At 30.6% G+C, this 18319-nt stretch overlaps 1 protein-coding gene across 1 annotated transcript in view; it reads right to left on the minus strand.

Moving 5' to 3' along the window:
* Positions 1-16675, minus strand: part of LOC113397969 (probable cytochrome P450 49a1) — a 29713-nt gene extending 13038 nt beyond the window's left edge. The window contains exons 1-3 of the mRNA XM_026636507.2: positions 16428-16675; positions 9019-9200; positions 3176-3309 (exon numbers count right to left, since the gene is read on the minus strand). Of these exons, the coding sequence (XP_026492292.2) occupies positions 3176-3309; positions 9019-9200; positions 16428-16459 (348 nt within the window). The 5' untranslated portion in view covers positions 16460-16675. The remainder of the gene's footprint in view (positions 1-3175; positions 3310-9018; positions 9201-16427) is intronic.
* Between the last annotated feature and the right edge of the window lie 1644 nt (positions 16676-18319).

Below are 18319 nucleotides of genomic sequence, written 5' to 3' on the forward strand. Positions count from 1 at the left end.
CCAAAAAAACATAAAGAAATTGGTTCTGCGTCTGAATTATTTCCGATCGAGTCGGGTTTGCCGTCCCATCGGATGATGAGAGTGCTCCTGTCGTTGCGTTGGTCCAAGCGTAGTTATCTGGTCTTCCTTAAGACTGGCCGAATCCGAGCCTTGACCAAAATCGGTCAGGACTACCTCTGCCACCGATGAATTCTGAACTTCGTGAAATATCCGCATTTTATCGTCGCTTGATTGATCCGTGCAAAGTTGCGCTGAGGGGTTCAACTTCGTCTAGGTTGGTACAAAAAGTGATATTGTCATAATTTATTATTAATCAAAATTTGTGGTTTGAAGAGGAAGTGAGCCAGTATATACATGATCAATGCGCGGTCAACCTTGTCAACTAAGATATAATGTTCATGTAAATATACCGGCTCACTCACCTGAAGATGACATCTATATAAATGATTGCGGTTTGGCGGTTGAATGATTGATAAATACATGTGCACAACCCAGATGGATCTGCACAGTGCCCACCAAGTACTCTAAGCATTTTGTTTTTTATATAACCTGTGTCATTATATAAATTTTGTTACGCTTGGATTTTTTAATTCAAACACTTTCTCGTTACGTTTACGTCTCTTAAAATTACTAACGTGTTTCTATCTAACGATTGTTTGAATTAATATTTTATACATATAATATAAAATGCTGTTTAAGATATATTTAATTTATACGAGCATTCCTTATTTACCTATTACTATACTTTTTATTATTTCTTTATATACCTTAATTGAGATGAAATTTATAAAAGATAAAGTATTAGATATTAATTTGATGTAGGTACTAAGAGAAAAACATTTGACTAGAATAATAAAGATTTTTATTTACATCGGAAATACTTCTTGTAGTAAAGTTTATAGTCTTATATATTAATAGGGTAAGTCGATTTTTGTCTCAGTGATTATGGGACGATAGCTGCACATAAAAATATCGTTTATGGTCTCATTTTAAAGAGCTCCAGCCGCAGATGTGCAAAAAAATAAAGATGATTCTTGATTGCATTTTACTAAATTGTTACAATGTAACGGTTAAAGAGCGGTACTACGGCTGTATAAGAAAAAAAAATTATAACTTAAACAAAATGAAAGTAAACTGTAAACGACAAACTCCAATTCTAACTGAACTAATGTATACTATTTGACATTAAAATTTTTCATTTAAATAAGATTTCTTCATTTTGGTGCTAAATGTATTTGAGTGACTTACAGTTTAAAATTATATCAAATCAATCAAAACTTTTGAATAAACGCGAAGTTTCGCGGGAGACGCACTAGTAAAGTGTTTATCCGGGAAATCATTTATCATGGCGATCGTGGGGTTCTCTCGAACGGTTCATTTCACGCACGCTGGTTCCATTAAACTATTCACACTTTTTAATTCCATGACACATTCTCCACGATATAAAAGGACATAACATACAAAAATAATATCAACACGACGATTTCCATCCACATTTATCGAAAGGCTTTATCCATACTATTGTACTATATATACTATAATATTATAAATGCGAAAGTAACTCTGTCTGTCTGTCTCGCTTTCTTTTTGGAAATTTGGTACACAAATAGTCTAGAGCCTGAGATAGGACATAGGTTACTTTTTAATTGGAAAAAGTGCTGTAAATGGTTGAAAAGGGGAATGACAGGTTGTAAGTTGTTGAAAATATTGTCATTTTTAGAACTAGAAGCATAAAACTTATATTTTAGGCTATATATAACATATCATGACACCCACTAAGAAGGGAATTTTGGAAATTCTACCCCTAAAGGGGTGAAATAGGGGTTGAACGTTTGTATGGAGTTCTGTCATTTTTTAAGTTGGAAACATAATACTTTATTTTAAGGATCCTGATTAAAAATGACTAGATAAGTGTTTAAGCGTTTCTAGATAATCTACCACTAAGGGGGTGAATAAGGGTTGAAAGTTTTTATGAGAATCAGTCATTTTTCAAGTTAAAAACATGAAACTTTATTTTTGGGATACTGGTTAAAAGTGAGTAGATACGTATTAAAGCATTTCTGCATATTCAACCTATAAGGGGTTTAATAAGGGTTGTCATTTTTTATATAGGTTAGTCTGGAAATCCGTCATTTTTTAAGTTAGAAGCAAGAAATTTTATTTTTGTGCCACTGATAATAAATGAGTTGATACGTTTTTAAACGTTTCTTGATATTTTACGCCTAAAGGGAAAAATAGGTGTTTACATTTCGTTTACAGGTTATTCTGGAAGTCCGTAATTTTTTAAGGTAGAAGCTAGAAATTAAATTTTTGGGATACCAATTAAAAATGAGTTGATACGTATTTAAACGTTTCTGGATATTTTACGCCTAAGGAGGGAAATACGGGTTGACATTTTGTATATAGGATAGTCTGGAAGACCGTCATTTTTGAAGCTAGAAACAGGAAACTTTATTTTTGGGCTACTGATTAAAAATGAGTTGATACGTATTTAAGCGTTTCTGAATATTCTACCCTGAGTGCTGAAATACACACGAATGTTCTATACAAAGAGGTTTTACATTAACGTAATTTTTTAAGGTAATTTGTAAATATATTCATATTCTACGCGGGCAAAGCCGCGGGTAACAGCTAGTCTTCAATATGTGTATGTACATTCTTTTTTAATTGATATTGCTATGTGTGCTTTCCAAATCATATTGAACACAATAACTTAACTTGCAAAGTTAAGAGGTTATTAATCTCCAAAACATATTTAAGTTACCGAGATTTAATTATCACAAACGCCGATTGCAGCCACATTTCTTTGAGTAAGAATGAAAGTTTATATAATCATCCAGTAATGGACTTTACGTCTAGGCTATTAGAGTCTAAAATATATTATAGTCTTTATAAATTGGAATGATTTATGATCTCGCATTTGTTGTTAATCTCGAATTGATTACATCTTAATGTTTTATTTGCTAATATCTAACAGTCGATATAATATTGATATCTGTTCGTTTCATTTAAGATTTTTAATTAACGGTGTAATAAAACTTTGCTAATTAGAAATCTGTGAATGTTCGAGTTGCTTCAAATAGCATGAATACATTATGTTTTACAATCAACATATATATATATATATATATATATATATATATATATATATATATATATATATATTTGTTCTCACCTCTCGCATTAACTCCGGGTCGAATATATAAAGCACAGGACGAGACCTCGAGCCCTTGGCTAGGCGCACTAGGTCGCCATAACGTTCACGGAGTCCTTCCAGCAGACCGAGGCCTACCGTATGGTGAAAACAACCTGAAATTAAATAATTATTTATTATAATTGTCAATAGAATATAATAATTAGTAGTGATTTATTTTCTTTCATACTTTTGTTCATGTTTTTTTTTATTTTAAGATGTATTACGTACGTACGTTGAAGTGTAGTTTTGAGTTTTTTATAAATGTATAATGTAAACGCCTTTAGTGGTGTATCACACTGTACAAGAACTTGTTTCCTGCTTTTATTCAATAATTTGTTAATATGCCGATGGTGTTTCGAAAATCTATAAATAAAAATGAAATAGAATATTCAGTCTATAGTCATACCGGGAGAGCATGAGCTTAGCCAATTTCTATCCCGAAAAATGATATAATTTTTTTAAAATAAAATAAAAAATATATATAATACTAGCTGTTGCCCGCGGCTTTGCTCGCGTGGAAATTGATTATATTACAGAATAACTTAAAATATTACGTTAATTTAAGACCTCATTTGTGGTTCGACTTTCGTGGGCTAGATACACCAGACTGCTTACAGAGCTCACTCTCGAACAGGCTGTAGAGCTGTCCATACGAAAAAAGTCTTCTCTTATATCTACTCCGGCCATTTTAGAAATTTGACGTTGTACTTTATTAATTGTCATGGTGAAGCATACTTTAAGCGTTAACTGTACTCTCTTGAAATTAAAGGGGTATTCTGATGGTATCAAAGATATTCGTGGAATATACACTATTTCTCCTTAAGTACAATGATAACTGTAACCTATGACATTACGATAGAGAACCCTTAATATTAGTCTGGTGCCGTTGCCTAATTTTCGAGGTCTTAAATTCCTCAATAACATTATTGGCGCGCCAATCTCCTAACATAAAAAAAATCCTTGGCTTCAAGACTAACCCATATACGAAATTTCAACCCCTATTTCAATCCTTAGGGGTAAAATATCCAGAAACGATTAAATACATATCTACTCATTTCTCATCAGTAGCCCAAAAATAAAGATTCATGCTAATAACTTCAAAATGACGGATTCCAGACTAACCTATACACGAAATTTCAACCCCTAGGGGTAGAATATCCAGAAACGCTAAAATACATATGTACTCATTTTTAATCAGAATCCCAAAAACAAAGTTCCAGGTTTCTAACTTAAAAAAATAACAGTATTCCCTACAAACTTTCAAACCTTATTTCACCCCTTTAGGGGTAAAAAATCCAGAAACGCTTAAATACTTATCTACTCATTTTTAACCAGTATCTCAAAAATTAAGTTTCATGTTCCTAACTTAAAAAATGACGGACTTCCATACAAACGTTCAATCCCTATTTCACCCCCTTAGGGGTTGAATTTCCAAAATTCCTTTCTTAGTGGGTGTCTACTCAATAAATAGATCCTACTCACTAAATTTCAAGGCCCTAACTTTAATAGTTTACGCTCGGCGATGATGAATCAGTCAGTTAGGATTATATATATTTAGATAGATATATGAATATCGTAAAAAATAAAATAAGGAACAAAATTATATTTTTAAATGTATGTGAAAATTTTCAGAGGTCATCGCCAAAAATAAAGTTCTGGTTACTTATCGAAGAGTTAAACGTAAACTGTATGATATTGCATTTTCAAATATTATGTACATAATTTTTTATACCATGAACACGATAGTTAGATGTGTACTATCTGACATTTAACCTTAGTAATAAGATAAATTATCATCACATACTCTCGGACAATGGTTGGTATCTGGGAGCCAATTCTAGTACTGCGCGCGCTCAATGGTAAAATCAAATGGCCCGCGCTTCCCGGCTTCCTGTTACATACAAGGGACCCTTTTCACGAATTCACTTCCACAGATTGCAGGAAAGCGAGAGAAAAGATGTTACAACTTTCACAACATATAATTTGGCTCGAAAAAAGTGTTTTAGTTGTTATCTTGATATATATATTTTTAATTTAAAACGGCTAGCTTGATAATATTTAATTTTAAATATGAAAAGAACTTAAACTCCCTCCGCTCGTTGAGATCACAAATCTGTTCAAAAAGCGAATTTTATTTTATACCCTAAAATAATAACGAGTTGTCGAATACCGTACACATGCAGTATTGCATTATTTGCGACGTAGTAACTGGCAGTAGAATAACTTCGTCATTATTTTATTTTTGAGTTGTAAGTTAAATTACATATAAAATTCTATATCGACTCACATATTTGAATAAATAATATCTATGTCGTAATTTTCTGTTTCAAAAGTTAATAAGTAAGTTCAATATAATAAAAACTAATAATATAAAGGTATTAAATATAAATCTATGTTACATTGAAGGTATATGCCGTACCTTTTATTAAATAGATTAAAATAAACAAACACTTAATACCGGGAATGAGACCCGATAACCTAATAATCTGCAGCCGTTCAAGTTAGCTGTTAGACAAGGCGGTAAATTTGTCGTATCCTATTCTAAAGCCATAAAATATATTATGATAGTGATTATTACGGTTATAATAGTAATACTAACAGTCATATCAGACCATAATCTCATCACATAGTTGTCAAGACAAATAGGAATTGAGATAGGTTGAATTTATCGCACCGTTTGAAAACTACGTGATCAGACTTCAGATGTAAGCATATCTAATGATGTCAGAGTTACTCATAAGTAAACCTTTATTTAAAACACGCTTTGTTGTCTATTAATAGATTAATATATTTGTTTACGTTATGATTCTTACTGTTATGATTTCTAGTGATTGGTTTCGGACGCGTGGGTGAATGCAGACTAACCAATAGCGCAGGAAATTATGATGATGATGTATGATGATGCTGAGTCTTGTGCGCAAGCACAATTGCACTCTCTATTCCCTCACTCTGATAATCCGATAGTACGGCAATCTGATACGAGTGAGAGATATCAAAGCTGTACATGCTTTCACGGTAGTGTTCACACTGTGGACTGGCAATGTCTAAACTTCGGGTTACTCCTGACAATTTTCTAATATTTTTTTATATGTATAACACGGTGTTTAAACTCAGATACTTAAGGTTTTCGGGTCTTCTTTCAAATACTACTAGTGCACTCTCTATTTCATTATAAAAGTATAAAGTTAGTCGTTATAGCGTTTGATATTTAAATTATATGATTAAGCTTCCGAAATTAATAAATTATGATCAATTCGGTAGTACTTTCTATTTTTTTTAAATATTTTTTACTAAAATAACTTGCATATGATTGATGAAGAGACTAACTATTGAGTTCAATGCCCGTTCTTCTCGTTATAATCTATGTAGATTCCAAAACGGTGGATATATCTAAATTTATTCTGTACAAATGACGATTATGAAGTGTTCGTAACAGAGTATTTGAATGAAGTATATTTTTGATTCAATGCGCGTCTGAAACATATTCGTTTGATTGATAATAAGCGCTCCCATCCGCTTGTAGCTCGATTGAATTATCAGTAGGGACACATGATACTGCACCCACGTTTGTCACAATACGGTGTAAATACCTATTCGATGATGTGAAATCAAATGTACAAATCGTTATATTAATTTATATAGATAAAACTATAACAGCCCCAGTGATATTCTCTAAATGGCCTACTGTTGGTCTAAGACCTCCCTCTGTGGAGAAGATTTGGAACTTATTCCACTCTGTTCCATACAGGCTGGTGGATAGCCACGTAGAAGTATTTTATTAAAATCAGACACATGCAGGTTACCTCACGATGTTTACCTTCACCACCAAGTACGAGACAAATTATAAACACAAATTAAATAGATGGAAATTTAGTGGGGTAAGCAATCGTCGTTTAAGATTCACGCGTTTTAACCACTCAGCTATCTCGGCTTGATATGTAAATCCTTATAGTCTACATTCTAGAGCATAACCAAGTCCACTTATCGTCTAGATTCAAGACGTCGCTGTGGTTATAACACGTGATTCCTAACCGAAGTTTAAAGCCCGGGCAAACACCACAGATGGGTTTAATTGCAGTTAATTCATTTCGTATTTAGTTTGTGTATTTTTGTGTTTGTGTACTTCGTATAGTGAAACTATGAAATTTGTCATTGTATAAAATTTAAAAACAAATTTGATAGATAATTTTTGAGACAATCGATTTTAGCGTTTGTTTTGTTTTAATACAAATAAAGAATAGAAATTAGCAAACGTAACAACGTTTCTACAGCAACACAAAATTGATCAAAATTAATCAAATAAATTTATATCGCGTCGTCATACATAGATTTGTAATAATTTATTTAAATTATAGATGTCAACGAAGGCTTCGTCGCATTAATCAGAATATATTAAGTTACCCTTTGAAATGTAATAGCAGGGAGATAATTGACAATTAAAATATTATAATTATGTTTTTATTTAATATCTGTGGATATGTCTCTTTATTAATACTAAGATTATTATTCTTTCGTTGCTTTGTATAATGAAATAGATTTACGGATAAATATTACCTTTGTGTGTCTACTCTTATAATTCTATGCTATTATAATAAAACCTGAAAAACCATGTAAATATTTTGATTTAGAATTTAAATAGTCACAATTAATATTAAATAATTATGAAAAAAAAAAAGGAAATGAAAAAGTTCTTAATGTTACAATAAGTTGTTATTATGAAGTATTATTACATACTTATGTTTAATTGTTACGTAGTTTGAATTGAATTTTTTATGAAAAATGTACGAATAATTGGACTATATTTATAGATTATAGTTAGATAAAACAAAATCCATTTAAAACATCAATCAGTAAAAGTGATGTTTGAAAAATTCGAAGCAATCATTGGACGTTTTAGGTTTTTAGATAACAATCGGTCATTAATTCGAGGCTTCGTCGAGTCTAGATAATGGAAGTCTATATGGAAACCGGTTTTAAACTTGAAGTACCAACTGATCACTGGTGCAACTTTCTCTAAATTCATGTTGGCGAGTTATTTTTGGACGGCGAGAGCGTACATCTAGAATAGTATTGATGAATGCAATTGTGTCTGCGGAGGTTTGCGCAAAAAGTTTGCAGTTTAAAGGAGTTTTTATATGTTTACATATTTTATTACATTTTCAGACTCAAAGTAAAATATTTGTTTAAAATGTCTTTTGTTGTCTGTCATTAATAAAGTCGTTTTCAAAATTGACTGACATGCGATTTGTGGGATCAAACGCTACAATGAAAGCGATTCGTATCGTTTCATTAGACGTTTGACAACAAAAATTGATTCAATAAATTTTCTTACATTTTATTTGCTGAATGTTAAATATTACTCAATTAAAATCGATATCCCAGTAGTACAATAATGGAATGGTGTTTGAGTTGCTCAATTATTTTAGTTGAGTTTTAACCGTCGGAATGTTTACCCGGCGTGTCTGGAAGTGCGTTCTATAATTATTGGCTTCTATAAAAGGATTGGTAAATTATGTACTAACAATTTAAATGACTTCTAACCAAATTCAAATATTTCAAATTGCTTGATAAAAGTAATTAAATTCAAATGCTTTAAAATGCGAAGAGAAATCAAGATTATATCAATAATAAATACAATGGCATAAAAAGCATTAAAATATTTTGTAGAAAACTAAGTATTACATCATAAATTAATATATTTAAAAGAGATGTACATACTATATACAAACGTAACTATTTCTATACCTATTATTAGCAAATATGTTTTTGCAATGTGTTTGAGGCGTAAGATGATTTAATAATAAAGTCATTAAGATGCTCACCGATTCTTGGTAAAACGTGAGCATGGTGTCGCATGATGGGCAGAGCCAGGGGTCCAGGTATCTCACTGAATTTCTTATAAGTGGTTGAAAGAGCTGGTGCGGCTACATTTCGACGCTGGGGTGACGTTGAGGTTCTTGGAGCCGACGTCGACGAGATTTGCCGTCGGGATGGACGGGGAATACTGTGGATGAAATACACTTTAAAGTTAATTCATTTCCAGTCACGTGCGAAATATAATTATGTTTTTTACATTTACGTATATAGTTTTAAGCCTTAGTTGTCAAGTCTTAGGTATAAAGTAGCCTAGGTTCTTCCTTGGGATATAAGCCGGCTTAATACCAAATTTCATAAAATCCAGTCCAATAGTTTGTCAGTGGCCGTGATAGCGTAACAGAGTTACCTTTGCATTTACATGTTAAACAATGTTATTGCATATTCTTCCAGGATGATTTTCCATTTTTAAAAATCCATTTACTGATTGATTTATTCGATTGTAGAAGAACAAAATAATCGATGTATGGACTTATCGAATGTATGAAAAAAAAAGCGTAAATCTTTACGGCCTTATATTTTTTATTAAACGTTGCTGCTTAAACGTTAATTTTAATTAAAACTGATTTAACTCTATCCGTCATATATATTTATCGATTGTATTTATTTTGTTAATCGATTATTTAATCATTAATCGTTATTGGATTGTATTGTATGTCTTAATATAAGGTATAGAACTGTTCAGCCGCGAAGGCGCACCATTCCACGTTAAATTATCGGCATGCATTATGAAATATAACCTAATTTGTATTAATTTTGGTCTCTTTATTCTTACAATAGGCTCATGCACACAAAGAAAAACTGTAAGAACACGCATCACTCGTACAAATTCACGCTGATAATTTATCGTGGAAGGGCGCACCACCTAAATAGATCTATAAACATAGCAGGGAAACTTAATTTTGTCCTATACAATTTTACATTCATACTAAACCAAGCTCATGGAGCTATAGTAGCGTAATGGAATAAGCTTCGAGGCTCAATCAGCTCCAATCATACTTAACACGAGCAGATAAGAGCTTATGCTACGTTGTAACGAAACTTAGCTAGAACTTTCAGACGTGGATTTTCATGCGGTGTTTAAAATAATTTAGAATTGCGGTATATCTATAATACGCTTGTATAATCCCAAAAGCGTTTATGACAATATTTATTAGTTTTAATAAGCTAGACTGAAAGAGTCACACTTTTAACAATGCGTTTCGATACGGTTGATAAATGTCCGATATCCCCTTAAAATCAATATTATTAAAATCCATTCTTAGTTCGCTCCTAAATAACGAAATTACGCTTCAAATGACAAGCTAATGCGTTTTGCACAAGTTAATTTTAAACATAATGAAATATGAAAATACACTGTTTCACTTGATGGTATAGCTTTGTGCAAGCCTGGGTAGGTTCTCATCAGATATTCTACTGCCAAACAGCAATAGTTAGTATTATTGTGTTCCGATTTGACGGCTGAATGAGCCAGTATAACTATAGGCACAATGGCACATAACATCTTAGTTCCCGTGGTTGGTGGCGCATTGGTGATTTAGTCTGTGGCTATTTCTTTTCAAATTGAATGTTTCTAAATAATAAAATTGACAAAAGTAGTCTCATAGTCAGGTAACTTTCTTTTCTGAATCGGTGCTGTTTAATTTGACGATTAATAACTAAGTGTATTATCCTTCTATAATGAATAAAGGAATTTGATTTGATTTGAATTGAAAGGATTTGTTAATATTTCTTACAGCGCCAATGTCTATAGGCGGTGGTGATTACTATCAGGTAGATAAAAAACGGTCCTATAAAATAATAATCATATTAACTTGAATTGTTAGTAGATATAAATAAAAGTAAATAACTGAGGCTCTAATTGCACTCGCGTGTGTTTCCTTGGACCGCATTTCGGAAATCGTTTAACTGTTAATAATGAATAGCGCTTCTGATGTCGGTATTAGACAGTTCACATTTCGACTTTATTTTTAATACTATTTCGAGTATAAATAAAAGCTATTTTTGGTTCGACCTTGTTTAATGTATGTCAAGTATTATTATTGATTGTACTAGTATATAAGATTATTTGTATTAAACAAACATTCTAAATCCGTCAAAGGCATTATTTTACGAAGTTGGTCGAGTTTTAATCCGAATATGAGAATATATATTAGATTTTTTCGTGCGATTTTTGTGATTCTATAGATAAAATACGGCGTAATCTATGTTTGCCGGTCAGAAGTTAGGCTTTGCTCTGGAGTATCGGCGTTTAGACTGACTTTGTTTTCGGTCTAATTGAATACGATTTTCTGAGCAACCTTATACTGTTTCTTCACATTAACTACAGACTCTTAACTTAGATTCCACGTATTGTATTATTAACAATGAATGACACTTTTTGACAATTATTCAAGTTATTATTTATTTAAATATTTTATTACTAAGTTAATATTTATGTAGAGATTTAATGACATTATAATAGTGCGATTTATCATAATAAAATTTAATCAGAGGTTTTTAAAAAAGACAATATATTCAATAACCTATTTTAGCTTTAACATAATTCATCCCTCTGGAAAAAATATATCAGGATCATAGCTTGTGTGTATATATTTATATTGACATTAATGATGCCTTAGGTTAGACAGTAATGTTGAATAATTGAAGTTATTCTACAATTAACACAGCAATTAAGTAAATTACTAGCGTACTCTGTTATTTCCGTTATTAGATGTCAACGTTTTTGCTTTTATTTTGTAGTAGGTTTTTCTTTTTATTTTTTTTAAATTCAATGTAAAATATGATGATTTTTGAGAGAGAACACAATGTCACAATAACAAGTGTCTGTTCCAGAATGTAAACAAAACGAATAATCTAAATATATATTTTCTTTGTTTATCGATCACGTTAAAACATACGGGACGTCTTGGTATGAGACTATGACCAATCAACGCGGAACTGTCCTTAGATGGTTATAGGGTATTTTAACCCCGTATTTTACATTGCGTAGACAAGAGAGGATCTCTTATCTAAGTAATACCCAACGGACAGCTAGTAAAATTATGAAGTAAATAAGTGCGTGGGTTATATAAAAAATATAGATTTGTGAGTCAGATGTTACATTATCTATCAATGTATCTGTATATGTTGAATAAGGCGCATTTTAAATTTAAAAAAAAAACAACAGAGCCATATAAAATAAAAAAACACAGAAAAATATAAATTCGCGTAATTAATCGTACATCTTTACATTTTATAAGCAAGATGAATGGGATTTATTCGATTGTCATTAATAAAAACGTTATTCGTATCCGCAGATAAGTTCGCTGGTCCTCTGCAGATTGATAGATAAATTTATTTAGGAATTTCTACAATGCTTCGGCACGATGTTTTACCGTATCATTTTATTTAACGCTTATTTACATATAAATATAATAATTACAGTCAGATGAAGTATTTAAAATTGTAGTCTGCTAAAATAAGAGAGGAGACGTTTATTTTTGTATTACCTAAATGAAAAAACTAAGCCAATACACGTAAAGTTTATATCAGAGGGAGAAGGCATTTCAGAGAAGATTTAAATATATAATACGTAGAAAATAACGTCTACCGAGTAGTTTTCTTGTTACTTATATGTTACCGAGTTTTACCGACCGATATTTTAATAAATCTCAAAACTATATTCTACAAATAATTTAGTATCTCAATTGGTTGTTTCCGTTTAAATTAAAATATTTATTTTGATTAATTTTGTGTTTTATTTTGACTCGAAATTGAACTTATAATAAAATTCAGAAATTTGATAGATACCGAGCAAGAAACTAACAACGTTTTTTATTGGTTGATAACTTTGCTCAAGGTCGTCTTGTCTCTTCTACTTATTCTTGCATTGTTATGTTTAGGTTTGAAAGATGAGTAAGCATTATAACACGCACATGAGACATAACTCGTCTTAGTTCCCAGGGTTGGCGCATTAATGGTGCAGAACAGGTTAATATTTTTTACTTCGCCAATGTCTATTTGTAGAGTTAAGTACCCATGAGATGGCCTATTTGCACGTCTATCTTAATAAATAAAATAAAAACAGTTACAGAAAGAATAGTATGACTATAGATTATTTTTTTAATAAAAGGGCGCAGTTAATAAATAAGGCAAAGAATATAAAATTATTGAGTTATTAGTAGTAACAAACTTTTTTGATTATAAGGAAGTAAATAAAGTAATTAAAATATTTTAAATATAAGGAATAATTAAGGCGTATAAATTATTTTATTATACACAGACATACATTTAAAAAAAAACAACAACCATAAATACTGCACGAATCATAAAGTTAAGCATAGAGTCATGTTTTACGATCGAGATTTTTTTTCAATTTAATGATCTTTTGATTTTCGAAATATTAATTAGTATATTTTATTAATAAAGTAATTTATAAAGCTTATATTTATTATATTTTATAGTAAATAGTATGTACTTTTTCCAAATATTTGTCAAAATAACAGCCAGCAACCTGACAGCGTGGGATAAATGTTAAAAAGCGTTTACCATACAATTGAAAAAAAAAAAAGATTAACCATGCAAAGTCGTAGGTGCAGCAGATCAAAGATATAATTAATAAAGGTTTTATAAATAAATAGTATCGAGTAATAATACCGTTACATAAATGGAAGCGATTAAAAAACTCGGAGTCAATATTTACTTTAATATGCCAAGCATGCTATTGTTCGAATTAATTTTAATGTTTTTATTTCGGAAGCCAGTTTAAAAGCGCATTGCTTTGCCAATTAATACTTTTCATTATACTGTATTGCAATTGATTAAGGTTGAAATTCATTTGACAGATTTTATAAGAACGTGTACTGCGTAGAATGTGGTCCATAATGAATGCTAACTCGATACGAAGTCTGATGCAGCCAAGTTCAAGGACAAAAGAAAAAACAATTAAACGTATATCGTTTAAGATTGCGTGTTGATACATTATGTGTTTTATATTGTTGGTAATAAAGTTTTATGTACATTAACATGAGTACTGTATATATTATTTTTAATTTGTCAAGATTAGTTGTTATGGTATAAAATATTAACAAGCTTTGTAAGTTTGATAAAAAAAGTTGCTGTACATCAAACCCTATTAGGCTTATATTTAACATCTATACACGCGATCTTAGTTGGTCGGACAGAAATTAGTCACGCGTGACCGCGCCGATTTAATTTTAAGAACAAATGCAAGAAAAAATAAATGGAATGTTGAAGATAGCTTGGGCTACATATGAGAACTGCCCGGGTTGTAGGGCCAAGCATGGGAGAGGCCGCAGATGAATGTTTCCGCTCTGGGCTATTAGATAACGATAATAGTAAGATACCGTGACGTCTTCTATAAGTCTCGAAGATCGTCATCAATTCATACCCAATAAAACTCATCCAGACTTTTATTGGGTAATTTCACAAAAGCCGGCCCGGTCTCGGGTTATTTATTAAAAGTTTTTCTTTCGTAAAAAATGATATGGAAATATAAATATTGCGCGGTTACTTCATATAGTTTTACACGTGCGAACGTCTCGAAGGGAAGGCTTGCGTACGCTGATAGTATTGTTCATTATATGATTTCGTTTGCACCGAACCCGTAACTTTTATTGCAATGTTACGTAAACTTTATTTACATACTTGTATAATACATTTATTTTAATTTAATGAATGTTTATTTTATTCAATTATTATTATTATTATTATTTTCACTTTTATTATCTGCGTCTAACTGTTAATAAAGATTATTGCAATACTATTCCAAGGTCCAAGTGTTTCAACTACAAAATGGAATAAATGAAATATTTATAATAAGAACTATATAATATTTTGCACCGTTTGTTCACTTCAGCATTTTCAGCGATGGCTCGGGTATTTAACACTGTTTCCCTGATATAAGACGGCCCCAGTCATCGTTTCACCTTACTAGTGTCAGCCCATCAGGTGTCTTGTTATCATTACGACTAATTACGCGGAGCCAAAAAAAGAGCAGGAACGATGGTGGTGAATGATGGTGTTATCTATAATTATGGCGTGGTGAATTATTAAGAGAACCGTGGCGGAAAAGCCTTCTTGGTATTTTTACCAATCTGTGTTCCAACCATACTATTGTTCCCAGCTGCATACCTATTGGTATGTGGAAACATTAATTATTGTCTAAAAGTGTTTATTTCTAGTTCAGAAAATCGAGATTGCGATGCAAGGGAAAATGCTGCTAGCAATTCTATTATTAATTTTAATTTGCGTATAATAAATATCTAGATGTAAAATATTCTTTTGTATCTTATAATTGTTCCCTAAAATAATAAAATATACAATATTCTACTTTGAGCACAGTTGAAAATTCTTTAAATACGTAAACGTAATTAGTTCCCTGACTAATTAGGGCGAGATTTTTTCTATTAAATAAAACATTCAATATTATTACCTTACAGCACTTGAACTTATAACAAATACTGTGAGTTATTTTTAAAATAAATATATTAAGGACAAATCCAGTTAAGTCGGAAAGTTCATTGACATATTAGTTATGCACATCGGTAGTATTACAACGTGACACAATTGATTAAGTAAAATATACAATTTACAAACAACCAAAATATTTCAGTTATTATTTTAAATAAAGAAATAAAATTGTTTATTCTTCTCTATGACGTAAACAAAGCAAGAGATATGTATGCAATTTACATGAACCACATTCCAGTGTTTAATTATAAACAATCGCAGTACCTATATGACAATTTACAGGAATTAATATAAAAATCGTTTAGCAATATATAAGGTAAGTTATTATGTAAAGAATACAGATAAAAAAGCAATGTAATTTTTTTTTCGTAACTAAAAAAAAGCAATGTAAAATTATCGTAACTTAAAATGTCAAGATTGTTTTTGTCATCACATTTTTTTTTTAATTTACATGCATGTTTATAAAATATTGAAATATATAAATTAAAGATGATAATTTAACCGACTTGAATACTTAGAAGGCATATAATATGTATAACGATTTTTTAGTAAATTTACATATTTTTATATTCATTGCATTCGTATTTCGAAATAAGATAAAATATTTATTTTTTAAATTACTTAAGTAGGTCAATAAGGTAATATTATACGTTAGAAAAATTGTATTTAGTATTTTGAAAAGATTAATATTTAAATATATTTATGCAGACGTAGGTTTTATATGTATGTTAATGTATTCTAATCTAAGTACGAAACGTGCGAATTTTAAGGTCATGCGCAAAATAACTGGCCGCGCATACGTCACAACTTACAATTCTATATTTTGTTTGTCATTTTATTTTAGTTTATTTTTAAAATAAAAAAAAAATGTTATAGTACTTACAAGCACTGACGAGCCAAAACTGTTTTAGACATTTTCACTGAGTTTTAAATTCACGGGATATCCAACTAACACCGTTACACTGCACTGAGCATTTTGCTTAAAAAAATCTTTATTTATTTACAGATGTTGCGGTGTGAACGTTCTCTCACGCGGGTAGGCAATGCGAGCGTCGCGCGCTGCGTATACGTTGATAGTGATGTCCGCTCACTAGTGTGTATAAATCACAAATGTGTCGATTTTTTGTTCGTCGCTAAAGTTTACTATATGTAGGGAGGGATACTATTAAAACGATAACACGTCATTTATTATTTAATTAAAATATGGTAATTATGAATACATAATGACTATTGTGTTTACTATTGTCGTTTGTTAGAATTCATTTGGTAGCACGTTTCTAACAATTGTATAATAATTATTATTTAGTTTTTTATATGTTTGCCGAATTTATTTATAAATAAAATAATATCAAAAAAAGTACAAAAAGCCAGTCAACAAAATTAATTTCGATAATCAATTATATTTTTCTATAATAAAAAAGATATTTAGATTATTAAGCTTTTTACGTTCGAGAATTAAAGCTGAAACAATGTGTTATTTTTTATTATTTTTGTATCGATACAATGCACCGCATTTTAATTAATTATTCATCATTAAAAAAAACGTAACTCTTTTTTTTCTAATTCCAAATTTGAAAACAGTCAGTTTGACTACTGTTAAAATTTGTTTGATCGATTTTAAAATCGATATCTAAAGTTTTATTAGCAAGCATCACTGTGTTTGAACTTTGGACCGTCTTTGTTTACAATTCAGTCTTCAATGAATTGCTTCCAAGGATTTAAGTCTCGACAATTCAACGGGATAACGGCGCTGCTACAGTTTTTATTGTTCATTCATTTTTAATGTACCCACGTATTGTGAAACAAATGATTGTACTGATATAATTTTTAGTAATATTTGGTTAGAAAAATGAACTTTGCCCCGTTGGCATAATTAACATGAATAAATAATTAATTTTATATGAATTAAATTGATAAATGTGCAAATAAAATGAAACTAAAATAACTAGGTAATAGCTCAAATAGTTGGGCTAGATAACCTTCTCGTTCAGTATGTCCCTATAATTGGATCGTATTTTTAAAGGACCTATATATTACAATAAAAAATAAATATTAACTCAAATCTACTTATTGTTTATTTAATTCTCAATATATGTCTATACAAATTTGTGTTAAACTCCTCAGTGGCATACTTATCATAGGGCAAGGCGTTGCGATTCTTCAAGGCCCTAAGGTGAGGAGGCATCTTACAGGCAACATATTAAAAATAAAACAATGACTTATATATTCTTTTTTATTGTCATATATTTATATAAATAGTAAGGTTATAAATTTAGGGCAGCGGTTTTAATCGACGCGACGCCGAAAAATCACCGGGGCTTCGACTAGCTTCACCACAGTATCTCCTTATTTTTACTTTGCAAATACATTAATCCATAAGCCATTTAATAAAATATATACTAAGGCCATATTACCTATATCGTAATCTGAATATCCTTTCAGATTGCGATGCGTATTATTTTATGACATAAAATGCTTTAATAATAAAGGGTGTCCGGTCTTTTGTACCCAAATAACCGGTAAAATTTGTTGGTTGTTAATTTTTATTTTATTTGTTGTCCGGCTTTTGGGTTTTAAGAGTTGACAACCCTAACTGTAGCTCGTAATAAAATCTTAATTATTTGTTATTAGTAATGCAAATGTGAAATAAATACGTGTTCTATCTCTTATGTGATGAGCAATAATTACGAGGTGGAAACTTTTATACAATGTTTCATTTTAAATTAAACATTGTTACAATGCAAGTGCTATATTTAAACTTTTTTTTAAATTACC

Source organism: Vanessa tameamea, chromosome 13 (genome assembly GCF_037043105.1).
Source record: "Vanessa tameamea isolate UH-Manoa-2023 chromosome 13, ilVanTame1 primary haplotype, whole genome shotgun sequence".
NCBI lineage: Eukaryota > Metazoa > Arthropoda > Insecta > Lepidoptera > Nymphalidae > Vanessa > Vanessa tameamea.